The 24443-nt window shown below is 41.2% G+C and overlaps 1 protein-coding gene across 3 annotated transcripts; it reads right to left on the reverse strand.

Moving 5' to 3' along the window:
* Window positions 1-76: 76 nt before the first annotated feature.
* Window positions 77-24239, reverse strand: strn (striatin, calmodulin binding protein). Of its 3 annotated transcripts, none has more exons than XM_077612632.1 (17): window positions 23898-24239; window positions 10354-10457; window positions 9050-9123; window positions 7959-8037; window positions 6977-7144; window positions 6750-6885; window positions 6509-6671; window positions 5763-5870; window positions 4972-5097; window positions 4320-4456; window positions 3774-3949; window positions 3450-3497; window positions 3255-3376; window positions 3005-3172; window positions 2780-2920; window positions 2020-2208; window positions 77-1513 (listed from the first exon to the last, which is right to left on the reverse strand). In XM_077612632.1, exons 1-17 carry the CDS (start codon window positions 24105-24107, stop codon window positions 1344-1346), a joined length of 2319 nt encoding a protein of 772 aa, XP_077468758.1. In that variant the 5' UTR covers window positions 24108-24239; the 3' UTR covers window positions 77-1343. The 3 variants fall into 3 exon arrangements, with proteins under 3 accessions (XP_077468758.1, XP_077468757.1, XP_077468759.1); XM_077612631.1 differs by having other exon boundaries at window positions 4954-5097; window positions 23898-24237; XM_077612633.1 differs by lacking the exon at window positions 5763-5870 and having other exon boundaries at window positions 4954-5097; window positions 23898-24238.
* Window positions 24240-24443: the final 204 nt, after the last annotated feature.

Genomic DNA, 24443 nt, shown 5'->3' on the forward strand with positions numbered 1-24443 from the left:
CAAGTTTTGATAAAATAAAGAAAACGAAGACCACTTCATGGAGCTTCTTTAGCATGAAAAGGAAAGGACAGTGAGGTTAATAGTTTACAGCAGGTTTATTTTGAACATTGCTTTGATTTACAAACCAGTGACTGAGAAAATGGCTCGTTGAGTGAGTGCTGCTCTCTCCGTTCATTTGATTCAATCCCTAGGAACATCTCACAGTTTACAGTAGGATTAGAACTTGCAGGAAATGTCACCTCACTCTGCGTTAGATGGCGGACAAGTTATTTGAAAGAGTCCTCGAGTACTGCACTAAGGTCCTTCTAAACACTGGACTACTGTCAATAGGTGGACAGGACACATCACACGTTGTAATAAGCATGTCCGGTGGGAAAGGGGACTACAAACAGTACATTTCAATTGGAACAAGAGCAAACTGGCCAAAATGAGTTCTTCCTAAAATGGACATCAATAACCAACTCTTAAATTGTAATAGTATATAACCAAAAAATGGTTTACTTTCGACACAAATGTTTGTACGCTAATCTTACTCGTCAAGTGTACAATATTCTAACAAACAGACCGACCGTATGCTGTTTCTGTTCTGCGTCACACGAACCAGCTTCTTCCGGAAAAGCGCAAAACTGATTCCCCGGGTACATTTATCAAAAGGAGCACTCAAAACTCACTGCACAGTTAATTTTAAGACTGAATATATATTTTGTTTATTATAAGTATTTTTCATTTTACATCCAATGTTAAAATCAGCAACGCTGTGTGGCAAACGGATGCGTCTCTCTGCCGCTCCCTCCCCACTCCCCCCGAAACAAGCTTGTTAAAATAACATGTCCAAGGCCTTTTAAAGCAAAGGCACATTTGTCAACAAGTGTTTGAAAAAAGGACAATGAAGGCAGACCAGCAAGAAGAGAAGTGAAACTGGACTGAAAACAAAACCTGGTCTTGTTAGGGAGGGGGCGGGGGACTGTCGATGGGGAGGAAAAGGCCTGAGGGGTGCGGGCTGAGCGGCTTGAAACCAGTGTTTCTTTAATTCTCACCCTTTTTAGATCTTCCCCACCACCCCCACTTGTCCTGAGCCTCCTGGCTGTGGAGTCGAGTTGGCGCTGTGAGCGCTCACACCCAGGCCTGCCTGGATGTTAGACGAGGAAGGGCGGGAGGAACGGTTTCCCCGGCCCGACCTTCACGCGGAGACGCCCGTCCTGTTTGTGGCTATGGGGTCTCCTATTGAGTGGTGGGGGGTAGGGGGGTGAGGTTGGACCCGTGCCTTTGAGTTTATTCTCCTCCTATACCTCAATTGGTCCCTGATCGCTGGAGGCAGAGATGGGGAGAGGCGCCGCACTGCGTCATACGAACACCTTGGCGAGAGCGTCCGCCCCGGCGCTGGCGATGTAACATTTTGACGGGTGAAAAGCCACGTCGTGAATGGACTCTTCGAACTTCTTTCGGTGAGCCGTGAACTCTTGGATGCAGGTTTTGCTCTCCAGGTTCCACAGGCGGATGGAGCAGTCGTGACCTGGACAATGGCAATTCAAAGAGGATTGCTTGTCAACAGGTTTGAGCGAGATTTTTTTTAGCGCTGTGTGAAATGGCTTTCTCCATCACGATATGTTTTGAGAAGTTAGCTGCTGTTGACGTCCAATCCATTTTGACCGCCCCTTCCGGACAAAATGGATTGGACGTCCAGCACCATCAATGGCACTGAAAGGTGAGCATTCATGGCAAGACCTCTCAGTTTAAATGGAAAAATCTGCTTTGGAGTGTTACTTTAGGCCGTAACCAGGGTGGATTTCATTTTTTTTTTACCTTTTATTGACATTGTATTAACTTAGAAATGTCTGAATCATTATTAAAAATATATATATATATATCGTCAAAATAATTATCCATTCATCTTTGAACACACGGTGTTCGCTTGCATCTAGTTCCCTTTCTCCATCATGTCGCAGTTTCTCCCCCATGATGTCACGACATAGCTAGTGAGCACGATGTGGATGCGGTTATTTTTTTGGCGACACTTACTGCCCGACATGAGATACAGTCCGTTGGGGTCCACGGCTAAGCTCGTGACGGCATCCAGGTGGGCCACCATAGAGTGTATCAGTTTACCAGTGTTGTTGTCGAAGAACTTGATGTGTCTGTCCTCCTGTGCTGTGATAGTGATGGGCAGTGTGGGGTGGCTAAGGATTTTGTTGATGTGAATAGGAGGACCTAGTTATCAAGAGAAAACACAAAGCATTAGTGTGGAACTAGAAAAGCCAGTGTATATCACAACATTTCCTATTTATTACCCTGCATTTTTTATGTTGTTACATAATGTGGGTGATGCGCTTCAGAGAAGGGTTCACGTGCAATGTTCCCTCTAATTTTTTGTTTGTCTGGGCAGAAAGACAACCTCCCTGAGCACACTGAGTACTGGTGTGAGCAACATCATCATTGCTCACTATGGGCACACACCAGTATCACACCTGCCATAAGCAGGTGCATGTCTACTACACAAATGATTTAGTAATGATAAAATGTAATGATTAATATCTATGAATGGGCGGCCCGGCGGATGAGTGGTTCGCGCCTCACAGCTAAAAAAAAATAAAAAAAATAAAAAATTGGGATTTTATTTTGTGCGCTCCATATGATTTGCTGTGCGCAGAGAAGACGAGAGTAGTGCGCAATTGCGCACGCGCGCAGCTTAGAGGGAACATTGTTCATGTGGTTTTTTTTTTTCAGTTAACGTGTGGTCAATTGAAAAGAGTCATCTATCACCACAATTTCCAAAACAGACCTTGCCCCGCATTGGACTCCAGGCTGAGGACAAGCTGACTCGTCTCCATATTGAAAAGGCCAATCTCCCCGCTATTGAAGGATGTGACCAGGTGAGCTGGTTCACTGCACACCAGGTCCACTGAAGATGGAACTCCCATCTCTGATGCAAACACAAGCAAGCATTTATCACACAAAACGCAGACAATAACAGTATCTAAGTGTCCGTGGAGAGTCAAAGGTTTACTCTTGTTTTCGTTGAACACCGCTAGGGCGGGGGAGGTGCTGTTGGCGTCCCACAGTCTCACCGTCCCATCGGCCGAGCACGAGAGGAGGCGCTGGTGCGCGCTGCTGTACACCAGACCCCAAACGGAGTCCGTGTGACCAGACAGCTCCCCGCGTAGCACTGATGAATCTATCACGCCACAAACTCAATTAACCCACAAAGTTCTACATTTAAAACAAGAATTGGACAAGAAAATGCACATGTGCATTACCATAAGAGTCATAGGGGTCGATGTTGGGATTGGGCATGTTCCAGCATTGGATGGTGCCGTCCACTCCTCCACTAAAACACTGCTCCCCAGTGCCACTCATGACCACGCTCAACACAGCCCCCCTGTGGGCACGATAAGTTGCTGGACATTTTGTTCGTCAATCAAAACTAAAACCACGTCTACGTTTGACAGTACCTGTGAGCCCTGAACGTGTAGATCGGCTCCACGTCTAAAGATGCACTCCTGTGAACGATACAAACTCAGTGTTCACCACCCCCTGCAGCAAAATGCGTTTTATGGCATCCACTTGCACGAAATGATAAAAGTCTATTAACACATTGAATGGATCCAGAAGCATTTACTCCGAACGACTCCCAGTCGACTGTGTGTGGGTGTGTGGCAGAGCTGTGCTGCGAAATCACATTAACGAGCGAGAACGATTCCCTGCAGATAACTGAGTCAACCCGCTGGAAACAGACAATTTTCACATGGACAACATGGTTCTTGTTGTGTTCTCACTTTTTGGCTGGAGTTGTCTTTTGAAGATTCCACATTTTGAGCGTGTGATCCTCTGAAGCAGTTACCAGGACAGGTTCCACGGGGTGGAAAGTCAAGGCCCGAATCCCATCAAAATGGCTGCGCAGGGTAAATTTAGGATTCCAGGTTTTTCTCATGGCGTCCTTATTGTTGCCAATCTGAGGACAGAGGTTTTAGTAAGAATATGTAACACCGTATTTCTCGTATGACAATTCATTGAGAATGAAAGTGACTATTTTAATTAATTTGGTTGAACTAGAGTTACAGCTCACACATAAAGATAAAGGCGGTACTTTTCAATGAATAGCCCCGATAATTGAATAAATGAACACTAACTTTCTGACCATTTCCACTGTTGTGCTATCAAAACTAGAACTAAAATAGAACTTTGATATGTTTGTGAATTTCAGTTATATATAATCCCTCTAAGGTTGCTGTGTTTCACTTTATGCTGCACTCATCACATACTCAGAAATAGTTCTGGGCAGAACGATGGCCTTCTGGGATTTTTGGCTCCCTCCTACTCACATCGTATGCTAAGCTGTCAGCTTCATTGGCTACGGTGAGCCCGGCCAGCTCCCCCAGGCCCAGCTCGCTCTCCATGGCCTCGTCTGAGCCCATAATGAACGACTTTCCTGAGGTGGGTGGGAAGGTCAGCGCCTCCACTGGAGATAAACAGAGAGCTCAAGTCATCATCAGAGTGAAGATAATTATAGTCAGGCTGAGACATAACTGGCACGTAGAAAGTAAAATAAGGGGAGAACAGGGTTGGTTGTCACAACTATTAAACTTTCTTAGAACAGTCATTCATATATTAAAGTGAGAATTAAGATCTTGGATTGGATTTGGCAACCGTTTATTTTTCCAGTAATACATTTTTAGTTTTTTTTTTTCCGGCTTTAAATCATTTTCATGACATATTAATATACTTACACAAATGAAAGATGCTGGAAAATAACTGCACTGTGCGCTGTATAGTTCTAATCAAAACATTTTTGGATCCCTTGATAGCTAAAAGCTAAACTAAAAGCTAAAAAGGAACATGACTAGTTAGAGAATGTAAACCCTAATGGTAACTTTGTCCTCATTCCTTTCCAATGGTCCGAGTGATCGCAAGTGCACAACCAACTCCGTTCTCTCCTAGTTATTAAGCATTGCCGACCTTCATCTGTTCGGTTACCGTCGAGCTCGTTAAACCGCACCACGTTGGATCGGGATTGAGTGGTCGACGATGGCTGCAAGTGGGACACATCCTCGGTCTCCCTTAGATTAGCCAGCATGTCCTGAAGCTTTGACCGGTTGGGTCCTGTAAAAAGCATCCCATCAAAAGTGTTCACAAGAGGTAAGAGTGAAAATTGAGTTTTAAGAAATGATATAAGGAAAAGAAGGGAAATGCAGAAGTGAAAGGCAATAAAATCAGGGAAGCAGAGATTATTTTCTGTAACAAATAGAATCGCAGCTTAAGAAGTTCAAGAGGCAAACAGGTGGTTGGCGTACTTTTACCATTAAATGTAGATTTATGCGGTTGGGAGTGAAAATCATTATTTATGTATATATATTTTTCAGGTAAGAGGAAAAATACTTTTTAGAAAATGACAAATTGCTTGTATATTAATAGTTCTTTCTCAAAAAGGCATGGCTAGCTATCACAGGTTGAGATGAAATAATCGGATATCTCTTATCTATAAATTTCAGGGAAAAAAATCGTTACTCAATTAGAATTTCTGCCAGAAATTGTGATCAACACACCCTAGAAGAGATGACAAAAAAAAGCAATGAGTAAAAGAGAGAACACATTTGGAATGTGCGGCACAGTGGACAGACACCAATGAGTATGAAATGACAGGCGATAGGTCAGAACAAAGCCAAGTAAGTAAAGGGCATTTGATTGTAGCTTTTGACTGAACTCAAGAAAGGCTGAGGCGCTACAATGAGAGAAGAAGGGAAGCATCGACGCCTGGTAGGACTTACTCTTCACCCCCTTTTTCCCCTTGCGCTCCTTTCTGTACTGCTCGAGTTTGGTTATCAAGGTGGGATCCGCATCCCAGGCCTCAGAAACAGGGCCGTGCTCGTCCTTGTCTACACAGAGGGGACAAAACCAAACCGATAGGCTGTTGAGGAACTGCCAGGTCGTGATCCCCAAAAAGGTCTGGCAGACCAGTGTCCCGGATTTATCAACAATTGAAATCATCGACAACAATTTTGATAGTCAAGTTATTGTTTCGTGACACTGTTGATCGAAGAATTGTCCAGTTACTCATTTTTGAGGTTCTGAACTTACTGGCTGCCACTAACAGTGCTAAACGTCCAATCCATTTGAACTGGGAAGGGTTGGCAGCAACCCCTAACTTAGGTCCTCTTAAAAAAACAACAACCCAGTATAAAATTGAGCCATATTTTCCTAGTGTTGGTCTGAAGGCTATTGCAGTGAGATGTAAATATTAGACAGATTTAACACCGAATGTAACACACAAAATAGTAACAGAGTAGCTGCCATATTGTAGTAATACACGGTGGATGACAGCAAACGACGAGACATCTTCAATACTTGTGATTTATGTACACAAGACAAAATGAATGAAGGGTGTAATAGGGGGAAAAAAATTCTCAGAACGCTATTTTCATTGGAAAAAAAAACCTAGCAAACTGTTCATGTCTTATAAAACTATATGTTATGCATGTCTATTAATTTTAAATGTAAGTTTTAGCCGGCTCACCCCAGTCAGTGCCGTCCCCCGTGCCTCTGCACTCAGGGGAGATGTCCATTTCGTCAGGACTTGATAGAAAGTCAAAGCCCTTGAGAGCATCTTCTGTGTCTGGGTCCTCACTAGTGTCCATACTAGCTGGGGGTGTTGACGACGATGGCTTCTTCCTAATGATCTGGAGAGAAGACGCAAAACCAAGAATTACGTTATAAAAAGGTCCAGTTCAACAAATAAAGGGAGGCTGTTACCGTACCGTTCTGGATTCCACGTTGGTCCTGTCCCTCCCCTCGCTATCTTCCTCATCGTCTTCATCACTGAACTCAGCTGCTGCGTTCTCGATGAATTTAAAGGCTTCTAGTACAGCGCTCGTGTCCGATAGCTCAGCTTTCCTGTTCAAGTGTCAAAATGATGAAGAGTTAACTGCTTTTGTAGTTACAGGTTAGCTGGGCCTTGTGAGAATGCCTCTAAAAAGCAACTTACGCTCTGGTCCCCATGCCCTTTGTCGTGTCTGTCCCATTGACCAACGGTTCTGTGCTTATACGTTCAACTGTCTTTCCACTTCCATCGCCAGCTAGACCCAGCAGTGCTCGGACACGCTGGGACTTTACATCTAAAATGGTGTCTGTGTAGCCCACCTCTTGTAGGTACCTAAAAAAAAAAAATTAAAGTTAATGGTCATTTTTTGTAGGTCAAATACTACGCGAGTGTAACGGCCTGCTGACTCATTTGGTACTGTGTGCATCAAAAACAAATCCATTGGTGGAAACAGTATTGGCAAGCAAAAGGTTTGATTTTGACTTTTGATCAGAGATGAAAAATGAAGTTCCTGCTAGTGTCTTGTGCGCCAAAGTAGCACTCTACTCATCAACAAAATATGGGGTGTGGGATTGCCAGGCATGTGAGGCAGATGATGTGAAAGGCTGCAGTATGTTGGAGGAAGCAAAGGATAACATTTTCCTCAGCTAATGGACTACAAATAACAGATGCGATTACACAGTGTGCAGACCACCACTAAAGTGGTGTTGCCTCCATAATAGTTATATAGTACGGTGAAAACCTTTTTTTAATATATAGTTTCCCATTACGAAATAAATAAAACCAATTTAAATGATTTCATAACATTGCACTATCAGCCGCCTAATGGTGTAGTGATTCACTCGCCTGACGTCAGTGGATTACCGGATTAAGAGGAGTTATTTTTCACAATAATGTGGACAGAAATTGTAATGGCGAGCGGCACCCATTTGAGGGAGCTCCCGTCCACAGTTTTCGGCATCATCGCGGCTGACAAAGATGTATTGTACATCATTATGCGCCAGATTCTATTTGCATGAAATTAGCCACAAAAATGCGTCGATGAGCATTACAGCCATGCAGCTAAGCATTTAGACTTACTTGGTGTGTGGATGTTGTTGCCAGATAAAATAAGTATAATTGACATGAAAACATGAGAAAATCTTACTGTCTGAGGAGCTGCCGGCCTTGTTTCCAGGACAGCTGATTGTTCAGCGATCCAGAACTATCGTTCTCATTCGTCTCGTCTGGAGGAGAAGAGAAGGACGCAAATCAGTGCTCAATTGGTTATGATAATGTTTACGCTTGTTGAACTTATTCATAATATTGTAGCAACTACACACTGTTCAGTTAACTGCAGTGTATCCATAGAAGGACTGCATATAGACCTTAATGTATCCAAAATTGCTCAAATTCACTATGTGGCTTTAAAAATGGTAGGACTCAAGGCTCCCTTGTGATATTCATTAAAGTTCACGCTCCACTTTTGAGTCAGCTGAGACTGTAGCACGGGCCAAACATGAGGATGACCGCAGGTGCGTCACAATGGACAGAATCGTGCCGACGGTCAGGAAAATGAGCGATGGGAAGCTTTACCACCATACAAGCAACACTTCCCACTTGTCTCATCCCTCGTCACCCACCCCCACTGGTAGCTAACACCTCTTTTGCCTCACCTCGCGGCTTCATCGACACTTTTCAAGAGCTTGGGAGTTTTGAACGATACCAATGTAAGTAGATACGTCAATCGTAGTGGAATCCTCATGACAAAAAAAAAAAAAAAGGTTTTGTGGCAAAAGACAAACCAATGCAGCCACATTATTTGCCGGTTTACACTGGAGCAAACAAAGCTATTTAGTGTTGCCGCAATTTAATTAGCACGCTGCTGTTAAAAGTGGCTTGGAATGTATCCTTTTAGTTTCATTGTTCAACTAAAGACACGGTCATTGAAAAGCAGGTGGGCCCTAGTGGAAATGTTTGCCCTACAGTACTGAGGTTCTGGATAAAATCTGTCAGATAGATTAGTCAGATATTTACAGAATATGATAACCAACCATACTTAAAAATAGAGGCAAAGAACACTGTATTATTAGGGTCACAATTTTGTTAGTGAAGACAGCACACCGAACGAAACTATGAAGGAAAACAAGATCTGACATGAAGGAAGCCTTAACATTCAAACAGTGATGTCACGATAGGTATGTGAACAAAACAATAACAGCGATTTACCGGAACAGGTAGAGTTGACTGCAAACTTACCGGACTCGTAGCTTGGAGGTTTCATGTCACCTTGATTTAACTCAGTGCCGTATTTTAATTTATGGTACTTTGCTCTGTAAGTAAAGCAAATAGAGGCGGTTTACAGATGAACAAACATGATTAATTGGGAGAAACCCCAATGAAAAATCACAATCTTATTGCCTTTGCAAACAAGTATTTTCACCAAACTTTTCAGAACATCCCCAAAAATATTTTAGCATTAATTTCTAATGTACGAACACGAAAAAAGAGGATGCTCCTCATTGACTGACCTGCACATTTTACATCTTCAGTCATTCAATTTGTTACTATTGAAAGATGTTCATTCACAAATGGATAAAGAAAAAAAACTTTATCAACACTTGAAATGAGTATACAACTTAATTCACTTGACTCCAACTTGCAAAGCCAGAAGACGCTCCCTTCTTGAAAATCTTACGCAGCTTTTCATATATTCTTGGTGATGTGAGTGGTTGCCTAGCAACCTGGGGAAGTGGTAGTAATTCTGGGTTATAAGTGTTGCTCCTAAGGCGGTCGTGTGCGCTTTCACAAGGGTAATGTACATAAATTCTCACTAAAACAGCTAGAGGACAATCCCACGCTTAAAAAACTGGCCAAAGAACATCCTTACATGAGAGAAGAAGGAACGCTGCAGTAAAATGAGCAAATATGTCGCAGCTCTGATCCAACTGCTAACTCTTAAATGTTCTGTTAACTAATTTTAATGATTTGTTTTGAAATCCAGTACATGAAATATGTTTGAAAAGAAGTGAGGGGAAATTTAGTGTTGAATTCCTGGCATATGTTGGAGATAATTATTAGTAGGTACACTTGAAATAAAATACATCCATTAGATTTCACATGTTGTACAGTTGCAAAAACAATGAGATATTCCAAACACTCTAAACACTTGGATTGACAACATTTGGTTTGTTTTGTGCCATCCTGAAAGGGGAAAAACCCACTGACTGAATAAATTGTGCTGCCTGTAAAACACCCATTAGCTCAATTAACCTCAATTCATCTTCTTTAAAAATGGCTGTTGACTTCCATCTTCTTCCCACAATTCATGAGGTTTGAAAGCAATCAATACAGTAAGAGCCTATGAGTAAGTAGGTGTGCATTCTTTGAACATTGGTCAAAAAATCATGATCACCAAACCATCATACATTGTCACGATGTTTTTAGAAAGAAAAAAAATCTCACAACACTCACGCTATGCTTAAATTACATAATATCAGACTGAACGTTCCTTTTTTTGTGAAAATAGACAGGAACATTGCCGTCGCAGTGATGGCACTCACCTCTCTTGCTTAAGTGCAAACTCCAACATTTTAATCCTCCTCACAAGGTCTTTCTTAAGGTTCTCCTGGCCTTTCCTCTCTCCTTGTAAGAAGGCGATTTGAGCCTGAAAATATAAGAAAAAAATGCCAGGATTTTAAAGCAGTACGAGATGAGATAATATAATATTCTAGTTTGCTGGCATCCTCGCGATAAAATGTTCTTTCTTCGTGTCGTGACTTAAACCTTCACAAGGCTACGGCACTTCAAAGAGCAGCTACTTTTATCAAGACTGAAATAGAATGTTGTCAAATCAATGTGCGTGGCAGGATGGGAAAGTGTGAAAAAAGTGTTTCCTTCTATTTTAATCTAACCTACTCAGACTCCCACACACCAACAACTGTCCCCCGCTCACTGTTCCAAATAAGCATTTTCACTGCAGACATTCTCCAAAAGGCAGCAGTTGGAGCCACTTGATAGATGCATTAAATTCATTCTTTAGAAAAATAAGTTGCTGAAATTTTCTGAGAAAAAGAAAATCACTAAAATAAAGATGGTGCAAAACATATGTTGTGTTCATCATATTTCAAGTCTTAAGTCAATGTGGAGTTTTCATACTCAAGTAAACAAACATGACAGGCTAAGGAAGCTTATTTTAAATGCAGGTACAAAAATTGGCCGGAATTAGCAAAGGCAAAAATGGTCAGTATGTTAAAATCCCGGAAAGAATGAAATGCAATTCCTGCATTGGAATCTATAGGCAGAGGATGGTGTGAATTTGAGTGGGCTGCATGACAAGTTCACACAGAAGCGGATCTGCCAGCAACGAGTCATGATGTGCATTTTGGTGTGCCTCACAATGGAAGCAGAATTCTAAAAAAAATGAAGCTTTTTGTGTACAAACTTATTACTTCACTCTTTGCAAAACATTGTTATATATAGACCTGGATGTTAACCACTGATGTGTTTTCTTAGCAAATGCAAATACACTTGTCATGCGTTCTTTCTTCCTATTTTCTGCCTCACACTGATTTGGCAGCATGACTTTTACTTTTACACGAGTTCTATTATGATGATGTAACGGCACTCTTTCTGAGTGAGTTTCGGTTGAACTGGTTTGGGTTTTGTATTACATAAAACTATAAAGAACATTGACACCACTAGCAAAACACATGCACATTTGTTTACATTGTCAGATATAAGCGCCTATAAGACAGTTGCTAAGGTGTGATATAAACCAATATCCGTACATTTTGTAGATTTGTTGAACACTAAATTTGTTGAATTTTTATTCTTCGCGGTCTACTAGTTGCAATTTTTTCTAGAATTTTCCAGATAACTCCTAACTGTTGCAAATAGCTAAATTTGATTTACTGCCAAAAACAGGAAATTACGACAAAAGTTGTCTGAGGTCTTTTTGGACAGTGTACATGGCTTCCCTGCCCAAATTTTCCACGCCACACACCTTTAAAAAAAATTCTAATCACGCAATACCGCAAAGAAAATGACGGCTGAGAAAGCTCTTATACTAGTGGAATTATTTTCTACTTTTATTTTGGTCTAATGTAGTCCGTAGATTGTACACAGTTTAAAGTGTCATATTGTGCCTTCTGGGGAATTCAACCTAACAATAGTAGGGATAATGTCAGCTAAAAGCAGGAGCAAAGCGCACAGATAGAGTTAAGACTGCAAACATTGTTTCGGACTAATGCAACAATATGAAAAGAAATGAAGACAATCAAACATTGACATGAATTTAGACAATTGTAAAAATATTTCCCCAATTGAGATCTACACCCGTTATTAACAACCCAAAAGACCCTTGGGGTTTTGTGGTGCCAGAGTGTGAGAATAGTAAAGCTCTGTGAATCTCTGGCTTGCCATCTACACCCTGATCAAACATTAACCTTACCAGGAATGTAATGAGTCAACTAAGGCTTAAAAGAGACACAGGAAGCATTTGATCCTGGCCTCACACTGACTACATTATTGGCCTGTGGAATAAGAGCTCCACAGTGTGTCTGAGGGAGGGAGGGACATGTAGGACAGGACATCCATCTAGAGCATTTTTTTTTTAAATGGGAAAAGGAGGTCGTCCGTGTTAGCTAATGGCTATGGAGGACAATAAAAATCAGATCCGCCCGCAACTATGCTAAGAAAAGGCATATCATATCTTCTGATTTCCTTTTTTGTAAACCAAAATACATCTAATTTGAGGAAAATAAAAATGTACTTTATTAGTTTGGAATGATTCTTTTAGAAAACTACTGGAAGTGTAGTTGAAAGAACAGTCGGGGAGATTCTTATTGATTTACAATGAAACCAAATTGATTGCAATATTGCAGGTATGCTGTGATTTATGAAAAGAAAATCAAAAGCGACAAGCCAGGTTTAGAAAAAAAATAGTAAGTAGCCATAAAATTGTGGTCAGTGGCTCCCTAATTGTTTTATCATTGTTGTTATTATTATATATTGTGGGTTTTATATGAAAAATGGACAGTTTCAAACATGACTGAACCTGACAATCAGGATTGTACTATAAAGACTCAATTGATCAATCTTGACATTAAACAGTGAATTGTAGTCTGACAAGTTTACGTCACTCTACAGATATTTATGAGGATAATCATGGGGCTCTCAGGGTTTCCAAATATGTTGACCCGTTGTAACCATATTTGGAACAGGCAGGCAATGTTGTAAGTTCCATATTTACAATGCAAACAAACTTTCTTTCGATGAGCTATAACCACCACAACTCCATCGTCAACACGATGGTCGATCTGATAACTCACAGAGTACATTCCACACATGCCTTTGACAGTCAGCAACAAGGGTGAAAAGGCTACATGACTACAGAAACAAGACAGGTGCAAGACATCCATCAATCTGAATACAGTAGATACACTCACTGGGGTTGAATCTATCCTGTATCAAAAAAATGTATTAAGTCCGCTACAAATCCAATATTTCTGGATTGGATATAATATCAATGTCATTTTGGAGAAATTCAGGACTTATTAAAAAACAAAGAGCTGCAGTCGTTCTAGAGATCATCAAAATGGCATTATTATTATTTTAAAAAACAGCTGTTAATTTCCACAGATATTTTTCATCTAATAATGAAATTCTAGATTACATTCGTAACAACACAACAATACTCAGCAGAGAAACAGAAACACTGATCAAATGTGAACATAAAATTCTAATTTAATTGTCAGGAATTTGCGGCTTCGTGTCCTTAACATCAAAACTCTTCTTCTCTCTTCCTTTACCAAAACAAAGTTTTGTCATTTTTCCCCATTGTCAGGACATCCCTGCTCATATTCACTTTAGACCGAGCTGTCACCCTATTACAATATGTAACTGTCATCCAAATTTGGCAGGAATTGTTGCATAAGACAATGCATATGAATATTGGATGTGAACGAAAACATTTTCCATCAGTACAAAGAGACTTGGAGTTTGACTCTTTTACTAGTCACCCTGGGCAAGGAAATACATTCTTGCTTTTTTACGAGGGAGACTGTGCCCAGTGGTTGTAGATAAGCTCATCGGGACAGGCAAGACAAAGAATAGATTTTACAGGACTGACTTATCTGTCTACAGTGGCAATTTGCTACTGCAACGACTGTTTTGTGGTACCTCTAATGACTGTCTTGGCAAAGCTCTGAATATGCATTTGTGAGAACCAACGTGACTTTGGATGATCAAAACTTTTGAAATTTGCCTTTTGTTTTGTACTTTCCCAAGATGAGCTATCTACTGGAAAGTAAAAATAATTACAGCCAGTGCAGAGGCAAAAGTATTGCGTTGACCAAGGAACAACAGTGACATGCCATTTCTGAATGCCACAGGGAAAGCAAGCCTGTGATTGAGTTTGGCAAAGTGCTTCTTTTTCCAGAACTAAAGAATCAAACTGGACCGTGGATTTGTCTTAGGAGCAAGTCAACTTAAAAACATGGCGCTAAGTCATTTAATAAAATCTGACTAATACTAATACAAGCTCTTGTACAGGTAACTTCTGCTGTTACTGTCATTTAACTATCATGATCCTGCTTTTTTTTCTTGCCGTATAAAGAGAAAAATAGCAAAGGTGACCTGTGTCACCTTCAAGCTTCCCAAGTTTCAAATAATGTCACCCAACAAGATTCCTTCAGCAAAGAAATATATAGGGATTTCCCAATAAGAAGGCTGATGACATCATCCAGTACAACGAGGTAACTCTACGGACCAAAATCAGGTATCACATTTTATCATATATAATCCCTTTTTTCAAGTATTTACTTATTGGACATTGGTGTTATTGTTATACATTTACTGCTATATTATTCATCTAGTCAACATTTATAAATGCCAAGTGTTTGTAAAGCCTTTTGCGATCTTTTAGCTATTTAGAGCTAAAATTAGTAAACTTGATTCATTTCCGTTTTATCAACAATGTCTTAACTAGCTTACAGATAAAACCAGGACTTCCTTTCTATAGATCAGGGTCTCAAACGTGCGGCCCGCGGGCCAACTGCGGCCATCGGGACGATAATTTGCGGCCCCCGTCTTAATATGAAAGATTAATGTTCGTGCGGCCCGCAAAATTGATATGAATGACACTTGTGTTCGGAGCAATGTTCCCTCTAAGCTGCGCGCGTGCGCAATTGCGCACTACTCTCATCTTCTCTGCGCAGTAGCAATCATATGGCGCGCAGTAAAAAAAAAAAATCGATTTTTTTTTTTTTTAAATTTATTTTTTTTTTCTTTTTTTTTTTTACCCCTTTCCCCATGATGGCGCCGTTTAAGTGGCAGCCAGTGGCAGTAGCTCTGTCCACTCATGTTTTTCGTGTTTTACAGCATGTTTTACATGAAAAATTAGAGGGAACATTGACATGCACCTGCTTGTGGCAGGTGTGATACTGGTGTGCCCATAGCGAGCAATGATGATGTCGTGACCGGATGATTCGCCTAAAGACGTTTCGCCGACGGACGTTTGACAGACGGACAGGTCGTACTAGTATTTGTTAGTTTAATGATTAAATACAAATACTAGTATTTGTATTTAATCATTAAACGCTGTTTTCAGCTGGATTTGACCGAATTTGAGAGCATTTTGAGCCGTTTGGCGAATGGACGTCTATAGACGTTTTTTTTGCCTCCATCGCGATATCATCCAGTATTTGTATTTAATCATTAAATGCTGTTTTAGGATGGATTTGACCCGATTGCTGTCATTTTACGGCTCGGTTCTGCTACATCTGCCTGCCCAAGAGTGCTTATTCCCGGACTGCCATGCCCGCCCAAGAGTGCTTATTCCCGGGCTGCCATTGATGGTAGACGAACATTGATTTTTACTATAATTTGGACAACACCGGCGGCGGGCCGGATTAAAAATCCTAACGGGCCGTATATGGCCCGCGGGCCGAGGTTGAAAAACTTGTACACACACGATCCGGCGGGGCGAGCGTTCGAATCCCGTTTCGGCGAAACCTCCGTTCGGCCGAATGAACGTTCGGTGGAACGTCCATTCGGCGACCTGCCCGTCTGTCAAACGTCCGTCGGCGAAACGTCTTTAGGCGAATCATCCGAGTACCGATGATATCGCTCACACTGGTACTCAGTGCGCTCAGGGAGGTTGTCTTTCTGCTCAGACCAACAAAAAATTAGAGGGAACTTTGGTTCGGAGCTGAATGGAACTTTGGTTCGGAGCTGAATGAACCAATCACGGTGAGGTATACAGCTCTGGAGGGCGGGACATCGGCCGGGCTGTCCAGTGCCTCGCTCACTCACTCATTCATTCCTCCAATCAGCTGGGCGGAGGAGAAGCCGTGAGGCCGATCACTCCGCTCGGCGCGCACACTCCTCCGCTGCTCTCAGCATAGAACTGAATGAGGCGCTATGATCCGTGATCCAGCCTGTGTCAGTGTCTGTAGCCATCTCCGCGATTGAAACGGAGAGCGAAAGTGCACATGCGCCACAAACCCGCGCGACTGAATGTGAAAGATCAACCCGAGACTCATTCCAAGTGGAAAAACATATTACAGAGCCCCAGAGATATCTCTTTCAAAGCCTGCCGTGAAGAGAAAGGTCGGTGATGAGCACAGACAGTTTCAAGAAAAGTGGGGAGTGCAATATTTCTTTGTTGAACACAGGGGCACCCCGACGTGTCTCATTTACACTGAAAAAGTTGCGGTGCACAAGGAATACAATTTGAAACGTAATTGTACTACGAGACATGCTGAGGAGTACGAAAAATACCAGGGAGATGAGAGAGCCAACCAGGTTGCCAGTCTTAAAACACGTCTTCTGAGGCAACAGGATTTCTTCAAGAAGGCTACCAAAGACAGTAATGCAGCAGTCAAAGCTAGCTACGCCGTTTGTGAGTTGATTGATCCTGTGCTAAGTGATCCCAAATGGCTCATGGACTTGGCTTTTCTTGTTGATATCACACATGAGCTTAATGTACTGAACAAGAAGCTACAAGGCCAGGGGCAACTTGTCAGTGCTGCCTATGACAACGTGAGAGCATTCTGCACTAAACTTGTGTTATGGAAAGCCCAGCTCTCTCAGACAAACCTTTGCCATTTCCCAGCATGCAAGGCTCTCGTGGATGCAGGCACACCATTCAGTGGTGAGAAGGCCATTTCGAAGCTACAGGAGGAATTTGATCACAGATTTGCAGACTTCAAGACACACAAAGCCACATTTCAAATTTTTACGGACCCCTTCTCCTTTGATGTGCAAGATGCCCCTCCTGAGCTTCAAATGGAGCTCATTGACCTACAGTGCAACTCTGCACTCAAAGCCAAGTTCAGGGAGGTGAGTGGAGAAGCAGACAAACTTGGGCAATTTTTGAGAGAGTTGACCCCCAGCTTCCCTGAACTTTCCCGAATGTTCAAGCGGACCATGTGCCTTTTTGGGAGCACATACTTGTGTGAGAAGCTCTTCTCCACCTTGAACTTCAATAAGTCCAAGTACAGGTCCAGACTTACTGATGAGCATCTTCAAGCTCTACTGAGGATCTCCACTGCTTCCTCCCTCAAGCCAAATGTGACTATGTGAGAAGAAGCGCTGCCAGGTCTCTAGCAGCAAGGAGTAGGCAAGAGAAGCCGTGTTCAGAATATTTCATGTTCAATGTTCCATTCAAGTTCAGAAAGTTAAAGGTTAAAGAGCTGTTAATACAGACATTTGAAACGGAATAAAAATAATTCATTTTCTCTACTTAGCCAGCCAGTGTATATCTACTGTATGCTCATTAGTATTATTTGGTTTTGTATTACTGATTGATTTATTTTTATTCATCTTTAAGTTAATTTATTTAATTCATTATTTTTTGTTAAAAAATAAAGATATTTGATAACGTTGGAATGTTTTATCAGTGCTTTTCTTGTGGAAATCCTGATGCGGCCCAGTCTCACCCAGACTCGGCCTCGAGCGGCCCCCAGGTAAATTGAGTTCGAGACCCCTGGTGTAGAGGTTAGCTCATCTGACTGCCATGTGGGCAGTTAGGGTTCGAATCCCAGGTAGGACTCATTTTTCCCTTAAATAGAAACAACCATGTGTAGTCAAGACTTTCTAATAATGACAAAATTAAGAGTGGCCACTTCATAGTGTAGAGGTTCGTTCCCCTGCCAGCCATGCGGGCAGGTGTGGTTCGAATCCCAGTTGGGAGACATTTTCCCTTTTCCCTTGATATTTCTATATATGTGTAGTCAAGACTTTCCAATAATGACAAAGTAAAGTGTGTCCACTTCATGGTCGTTTTTGTCTGTAAAAAATTCCCTGACTGTACATGGAATTTTTTCATGTAAAAATGCCTTACTAAACATGGTCATTTTTTTAAATAAAAAAGCCTTACTATATATACACGTTCGGTTTTTTGTTGTTGTTGAAAAAAAGCCTTACTATACTATGTTGTTGTTTTTTTAAGGAAAAAAGCCTTACTATACATGGTCGTTTTTTAGGAGAAAAAGCCTTACTATACATGGTCGTATTTTTAGAAAAAAAGCCTGACTATACTATGTCGTTTTTTAATTTTAAAAAAGCCTTACTATACTGTCGTTTTTTTAGGAAAAAAGCCTTACTATAATTTGTTGTTGTTTTTTTAAAGAAAAAAGCCTTACTTGGTCGTATTTTTGATACATACGTACATTTGATTTGATTTGATATAAAGGCGTAGCATCCCATAAGACTAGGCTTTCATTTCAAACTATTCCAGAAAATGTAGGTTTTCATAAAGGCGCAAGCTTTCCACAATACTAGTGTCCTACAAGTGCAATCAGTGGATTGCCGTCAGGTGCTTCTTGCAGCCCAACCCCCGTTGCTTCAACTGAGTCCGACCGAGTCTGTGCTGGATGTTTCGAAAAAAAAATGCTGGCCCAAACCACAGCGGCCCTCGAGGACCCCTGTTGCAGACTCTCCAAGCCAGTCCAAGTCTTTTTCTGGACCTATTGTAAACGTTGGCCATCAAAATGCAGACTTTTGACCATTTTGACTCATTTAAGAGCACCTTTGTTGAATATTTCACCCATTTCATTATATGCAGCGGTGTATGATGACACTAAAGGCTTTTGATTTGATGTAAAGGCATAGCATCCCATAAAACTAAGCTTTCATTTCAAACTATTCCACAAAATGTAGGTTTTCATAAAGAGCAAAGCTTTCCACAATACTAGTGTCCTACAAGTGCAATCAGTGGATCGCCGTCAGGTGCTTCTTGCAGCCCAACCCCCGTTGCTTCAACTGAGTCCGACCGAGTCTGTGCTGGATGTTTCGAAAAAAAAATGCTGGCCCAACCCACAGCGGCCCTCGAGGACCCCTGTTGCAGACTCTCCAAGCCAGTCCAAGTCTTTTTCTGGACCTATTGTAAACGTTGGCCATCAAAATGCAGACTTTTGACCATTTTGACTCATTTAAGAGCACCTTTGTTGAATATTTCACCCATTTCATTATATGCAGCGGTGTATGATGACACTAAAGGCTTTTCATTTGATGTAAAGGCATAGCATCCCATAAAACTAAGCTTTCATTTCAAACTATTCCACAAAATGTAGGTTTTCATAAAGAGCAAAGCTTTCCACAATACTAGTGTCCTACAAGTGCAATCAGTGGATCGGCGTCAGGTGCTTCTTGCAGCCCAACCCCCGTTGCTTCAACTGAGTCCGAGTCTGTGCTGGATGTTTCGAAAAAAAAATGCTGACCCAACCCACAGCGGCCCTCGAGGACCCCTGTTGCAGACTCTCCAAGCCAGTCCAAGTCTTTTTCTGGACCTATTGTAAACGTTGGCCATCAAAATGCAGACTTTTGACCATTTTGACTCATTTAAGAGCACCTTTGTTGAATGATATTTTACCCATTTCATTATATGCAGCGGTGTATGATGACACTAAAGGCTTTTGATTTGATGTAAAGGCATAGCATCCCATAAAACTAAGCTTTCATTTCAAACTATTCCACAAAATGTAGGTTTTCATAAAGAGCAAAGCTTTCCACAATACTAGTGTCCTACAAGTGCAATCAGTGGATTGCCGTCAGGTGCTTCTTGCAGCCCAACCCCCGTTGCTTCTACAAACCCTTTGCCCACCCCCCAGCTAATTGGTGACGGCGAGGAGGTGATCGTTACGATCCGTCCCAAAAAATGGCAAATGAAAAAGCACTATGTAAACGCTAAACGATTATCCCCCGACTTAAACCCAGCCGGGAAGAAAAATATCATGGAACATTTCAGGATGAATACTTTTAGAGTGACCTCTTACAAAAAAAACAACAACAATCGCCTCCGCCAAGGACCTTTTTCAATTTAACTTTACATGACAGATCTCCAATCCATACATATTGCGGACATACGGTTAAATAAATGGTCAGGGAAAAATGTATGATGACGCAGAAATTATTTTTTTTGCCTTGACGGAGACACTGGCGGCGATTGTTAAACAACTTTAAAAATGTTTCAAGGGAAAAAAAGCCTTACTATACAGCAGGGGTCTCAAACTTGCGGCCCGCGGGCCAACTGCGGTCCTCGGGACGATAATTTGCGGCCCCCGTCTTAATATGAAAGATTAATGTTGGTGCGGCCCGCAAAATTGATATGAATGACACTTGTGTTCGGAGCAATGTTCCCTCTAAGCTGCGCGTGTGCGCAATCGCGCACTACTCTCGTCTTCTCTGCGCAGTAGCAATCATATGGCGCGCAGTGAAAAAAAAAAATCGATTTTTAATTTTTTTTTTATTTTATTTTTTTTACCCCTTTCCCCATGATGGCGCCGTTTAAGTGGCAGCCAGTGGCAGTAGCTCTGTCCACTCATGTTTTTCGTGTTTTACAGCATGTTTCGATCTATTTATTTTTTATTAATCTTTAAGTTAATTTATTTAATTCATTATTTTTTGTTAAAAAATAAAGATATTTGATAACGTTGGAATGTTTTATCAGTGTTTTCTTGTGGAAATCCTGATGCGGCCCAGTCTCACCCAGACTCGGCCTCTAGCGGCCCCCAGGTAAATTGAGTTCGAGACCCCTGCTATAGATGCATCGAAGCCTTACCCTTTGACATAAACACCACAAAAAAACCCACATGCTCCAAAGTCAAATAGCTTTACTTGTTGACTTTGGTTAACAATGTTTGATAGTGCTCTGGCGTCACCACGCTATACACAACACTTTTTTTCTTTTTTACGAGATGTGATTTGTTTTTATTTAATGTGGCAGTGTTCTTAATTTCACGTGTTCCTGTAGACATTATAGTACTAACCAACATTAAAAAGAGTGATAGTGTATCTTCGTGTTATATTATATAGATAAAATTGTGTTTCCCAACATAGAACTACATGAAATTAATGGAAATATTGTCATATCGATCATTCGTTAGTTTATCAAACACATTCTATTTAGGAAAAAAAATACTTTTGGTGGCCCAATTGAGAATCACTTTAAAACATTAATCAACACACCATCTCGCAGTGTATAAATCTCACTCCATCTGTCTTGGTGTGCTTACTTGTGTTCGACCTTGTTGAATGTTCAGCGCAGACGTGACAATTTCCAAACTTCTTAAAAATATAATTAGATTACCAAGTCATACCCCAGGTAGCCTTATATCGGACTTAAGCATTTTTTGTCTCTGCACTTTTGCGAATTGTCCTCATGTACTCTTTATAAATATGAGGCAACTTAGTCTATAATGACTGAATAGCAAAACAAAAACGACAACAAGGAAATACTGTCTTGACATACTGCACCTTGATAGCCTTTTACAACCTGTAATTTCAAATACCTTAATAGAGAAATACACAGATACAGTTCAGAGCAGCCCGAGACGAGAGGAGTGGCTCTTTGCAGGACCTAACAGGCTTGCTTGGCAACATTCTTGCAAGCTGTAAGGTTAGCCCTTCGCCCAAACAAAGCGAAATGAGATGTTGCCAAAAGCCACCAATGTAAACGCGAGTCAATTCCAAAAACGTTGTGCGGTGTGTCCATGTTCAAGCGATACGTGACAGATTTGAGATGGCACGAGTCTAGTAGAGGAAGAAATTTAGAATTTGGGTCTACAGAAGAAATAATGAGAACCCTGTTTGTTTTACATGGGAGCAATAATAGAATAGCTCAAGGACACAAAAAGGTTGCAGTCATATTTCATTAGATTGTAATCATATCTTTTGGATTTGTCAATACTATTTTGGAGGCAAAACGTGCTCTGCAAGGGTATCGTGGCCCTCCAGTGTGCATGGGTTTTCCTTGGATTACGCCAGTTTTCTCTTACATTCTCAAAATGCGCATGCTAGGTTGATGGAACACTCCGAATTTTCCATAGGCATGAGTGTAAGTGGAAATGCTTTTCTATGGGTGGCCTTTAGTTGTCTGCCAACAGGTTCAGGATGTATGCCACCTCCTGCCCAGAATGATCTGGTGTAGGCTCCAGCACCCCTGCCACCCTTGAAGGTTAAGTAGTACAAAAGATGAATGACAGAATAAAACATGTTGTGTTAGTGGCAGGTAGTCATCTATCACAGTATTTCCCAACCTTTTTTGAGCGGTGGCACACTTTTTGCATTGAAAAAATCTCAAGGGACACCACCATCTGGAAATATTTTCATTAAAAACTATATTAACAATAGCTATTCTCATCAAAGTTTTATCAGCAGAAATCACTAACCTCCAAAATGATTCCAAAATCAAATTTTTCACACTTACCTAATTTCACCAATAGTTGATGTCTATAGACCCTGAACAACTTCCGGTTCGAGTGATGCAAAAATAAGTAAAGTCATGTTTTTAATCGCATAATTGTATGACTTTTCTCCAAATATTACTTAAATCTCTTAATATTACACGAAAAAAATGTGCTCACACAGACTTTACGTCGCCAAAAGTTGATGTCCTAGAAACCAAACAACTTCTGGTTCATGTTAGAGAAAAATACGCAACAAAATGACTGGTTCACAATTTGAATCATGTAATAAATAGTATAATCTATAATTTAACGTTCATCATATTTTGATTTTAACCTTGTAATAGTTTGATTTTAATCTCATTATAGTCATATTATTTTTTCTCTCTGAATAAAATGGTTCACAAATAAACAAATGGGAAATAATCTGTGAACAGACCCAAATTGTTCATAAAAACAAATACATAGCCTGGTATGCTGCACTCCACTAATTGTACATTGAAATAATATCCAAACCATCCACCAGCCTGGCTAATTGACAACACAAAGTCTAATTGTCAGGTTTGCTTTCAAGCTGAGATGCTATTGATATAAAATTTCCTGCTCGGAGTCAACAGGAAAAAATCAAAGTATACTGGAATGACATTGTGGTTCATGTGAAAGTAAACCTGTCAGGAAAAAATAGTATAACAATAATAAAAGTAGCTGGGCAAGGAGATACTAGTATATTTTTGCTCTAAGTTATACACTAGCCAGACTTCTCAGAATTTGGTTAGCCTATATAAAGTGACTCACAAATTATGTTGAATACAACGGATGCAAACTACAGAAGTCGAAATTTATTTAGTTATTTTGGGAGTGGCAATGGCAGCCATACTACTATACATCCATAACAATACATTGACTCCCACAGTCTGGTATGTGGGCTTTTGGAGGAGGAACCAACTGTTAAAACAACAAATAAACGACAACTATATAAGAATTACTGTCATCAGCACCCTACAACCAACAGTACCTTTCTAACGCTTCTTCGTGATATTTCGTCAACATCAACACAAAACTATGTCGACCTACAGCGCCTACTCAAGTTAGCCGTGACTGGCAGTACACAACAGCTAGCTAACAAGATAGCAACACATCTTTTTTGAAGATCACTACAGACAAATAAATCATAATTATGATAAAATTCAGTTATCCAACACAGTATGTTCAAAGTGGATTCAGTAAATAGATCGAAAAGGGCCATCGAGTTGAGGTCTGGGGGGCGCTACAGCTTCGAAGCTAAAATGCTAGCCTGGTAACGAGAGCAATTCACATTAGCCCAAACGAGCAACATTAGGACGAAAACATGTCCTGCTTCGATCGTGCGACCTGTAAAAAAATATGTCACATGCGTTAACAAATGCAATGATTTTCACCTGTAATTCGGCACGTTCCACGTCCCATTGTGCCCTCTCGACTTCGAAACGGGCCCATTCGTGCTGCAGGAAGTGTAAGATCCCCGGGATACTGTACTGCGCCCGAGCCGCCTCCCCTGCGTCGCCATCAGGCAGCAGTCCTTTGCCAGCGCCGGCCAAAACCGAGTTATTGTTGTTGAAGAACACGCCGGGGCCGGCCTGTTCGTCCATGGCCGGGCTCGGTGGAATGAATTGTCCTCAGGCTTTCGGTTTGTTTTCGCTAAATGCAAACGGAGAGGCACCGGACTGTCGACGGCTTCTCGAGTCCGAGGAATGAACTCACTTTCTGACAGCTAGCTGTCATTGAATGACGTCAGTAGAAAGGCCCCTCCCACGTTAGCTGTGTGGGCGGGGACAAATAAACGTCGATTGAGCGCTTGCGGGCAATGGAGAAAGGTAGGTAGAAAAAATAAACTGTTTAAACAAAAAGACCTTCACTTCTATCAGAAAAAAAATCAATCTAAGAACAAATATGTTCAAATGCATTTTTGTCTCAACTATGTAGCT

Source organism: Stigmatopora argus, chromosome 11 (assembly GCF_051989625.1).
Source record: "Stigmatopora argus isolate UIUO_Sarg chromosome 11, RoL_Sarg_1.0, whole genome shotgun sequence".
Classification (NCBI taxonomy): domain Eukaryota; kingdom Metazoa; phylum Chordata; class Actinopteri; order Syngnathiformes; family Syngnathidae; genus Stigmatopora; species Stigmatopora argus.

Bases quoted from the DNA above. Each gene is read 5' to 3' on its own strand.
- strn (XM_077612631.1), bottom strand. From the start codon at position 24,107: ATGGACGAACAGGCCGGCCCCGGCGTGTTCTTCAACAACAATAACTCG. The intron at 3,377-3,449 runs GTACTGTCAAAC...TCGTGCCCACAG, and splicing joins TACACGTTCAGGGCTCACAG to GGGGGCTGTGTTGAGCGTGG. The intron at 1,514-2,019 runs GTAAGTGTCGCC...GCCATTGTCCAG, and splicing joins ACTGTATCTCATGTCGGGCA to GTCACGACTGCTCCATCCGC.